At 66.1% G+C, this 1,228-nt stretch overlaps 1 protein-coding gene across 1 annotated transcript in view; it reads right to left on the reverse strand.

The window, feature by feature from the left end:
- PLXNA3 (plexin A3) overlaps positions 1-1,228 on the reverse strand; it is an 11,293-nt gene that overhangs the window by 5,347 nt on the left and 4,718 nt on the right. Inside the window, 5 exon segments of the mRNA XM_077745748.1 lie at positions 243-413; positions 524-660; positions 769-889; positions 961-1,106; positions 1,188-1,228. The exon segment at positions 1,188-1,228 is cut by the window's right edge and continues 153 nt beyond it. Of these exon segments, the coding sequence (XP_077601874.1) occupies positions 243-413; positions 524-660; positions 769-889; positions 961-1,106; positions 1,188-1,228 (616 nt within the window).

Raw genomic sequence — 1,228 nt, forward strand, 5'->3', positions numbered from 1 at the left:
CTGGGGAGTCATCAAGGCTGCCGTGGGTGCCCGGGGCCTCCCCCGCCCCAGGTTACTGGGTGAATACCAGGTCCCATATTGTAGGGAGGACCCTGCCCCCCTCTGCCAATGAGGGCTCAGCCTGGGAGAGCGTGTAACTTGATGCCCCAGTCGCCAATCAAGGCCCCAGGACAGAAGCTCAGGGGCACAGTCCCTGACCCCATCAGTGCTGTCCGGGCTCCCCGTTCTTCCTCGGGTCTTACTTGATGATGCTCCAGGTGGGCTCGAGGCGAGTGACCGTGGGGTCCTGGGTGTAGGTGTAGAGGACGCCGGGACTAGAAATGTTGGCGCGGTCGATGGCCAGGGTGATGGGGGCCTGGCTGGGGCCCAGGGTGGACACGGGTGAGATACACACGATTGTCTCAGCGTCTCTCCTGTGTTGGTAAGTGGGGTGCTGAGAGTAGGCAGCCCCGGGCCGTGACTTGCCCTGCCCTCGGGGCACACTACCAGACACCCAGGGCACCGCTGACAAAGCCCTGCCCACCTCACAAACTGGCACTCGCCGTCTCTCACAGTCACTGTGACCCTGCTGCCGGCATCCAGAGAGCTCCCAGAGATGGTGAGCCGTGTGCCCCCGGAGGCTGGGCCCCGGCTGGGACTCACGCGGTCAAATGCTGGCGTCTGTGGGAGAAGTGGCCCTGAGGAGAGGGAGGCAGCGGCCCGGTGCACGGTTGCGGGGAGGGGGGCCTCAGAAGGGCTGGGAGGGGAAAGGGCATGCAGCCCACGCACCACGAAGCTGTAGAGCTGCTCAGACTGTGTGCGGAAGTCAGCGGAGCAGTCGCCTACGCAGAGCTCGGCAGGCCCTGGCGGTGGGCTGGGCACCAGCGACTCCTCCATCTCACACACGATCCTATGGGGCAGAGAAGGTCAGGGCCAGGAGTAGACAGTCCTGGGCCCAGGCACCCGCACGGCCGCACTCACCTCTCAGCACTGACGTACTCGGAGGGGATGGAGTTGCAGCGCACGCCTGCGACCCGCAGGCCCACCTCACGGTAGCTGAGGCCCAGGTTCTCGCCCATGATGGTGACCCGAGTGCCTCCCTCCTTGGGCCCCATGAGCGGGTGGATCTGTGGAGCAGGGTGACAGGCGAGAAGGTGAGCCCAGACGCGCGGGGGCTTGGCAGACAGGAGGGGACCGGCGAGGCTGACCTGGGTGATGCGGGGGTGGCTGCAGCGGGCGCTCTTATGGC

The sequence above is a fragment of the Crocuta crocuta genome, unplaced genomic scaffold, assembly GCF_008692635.1.
Source record: "Crocuta crocuta isolate KB4526 unplaced genomic scaffold, BGI_CrCroc_1.0 scaffold2677, whole genome shotgun sequence".
In the NCBI taxonomy this organism is placed as follows: Eukaryota; Metazoa; Chordata; class Mammalia; order Carnivora; family Hyaenidae; genus Crocuta; species Crocuta crocuta.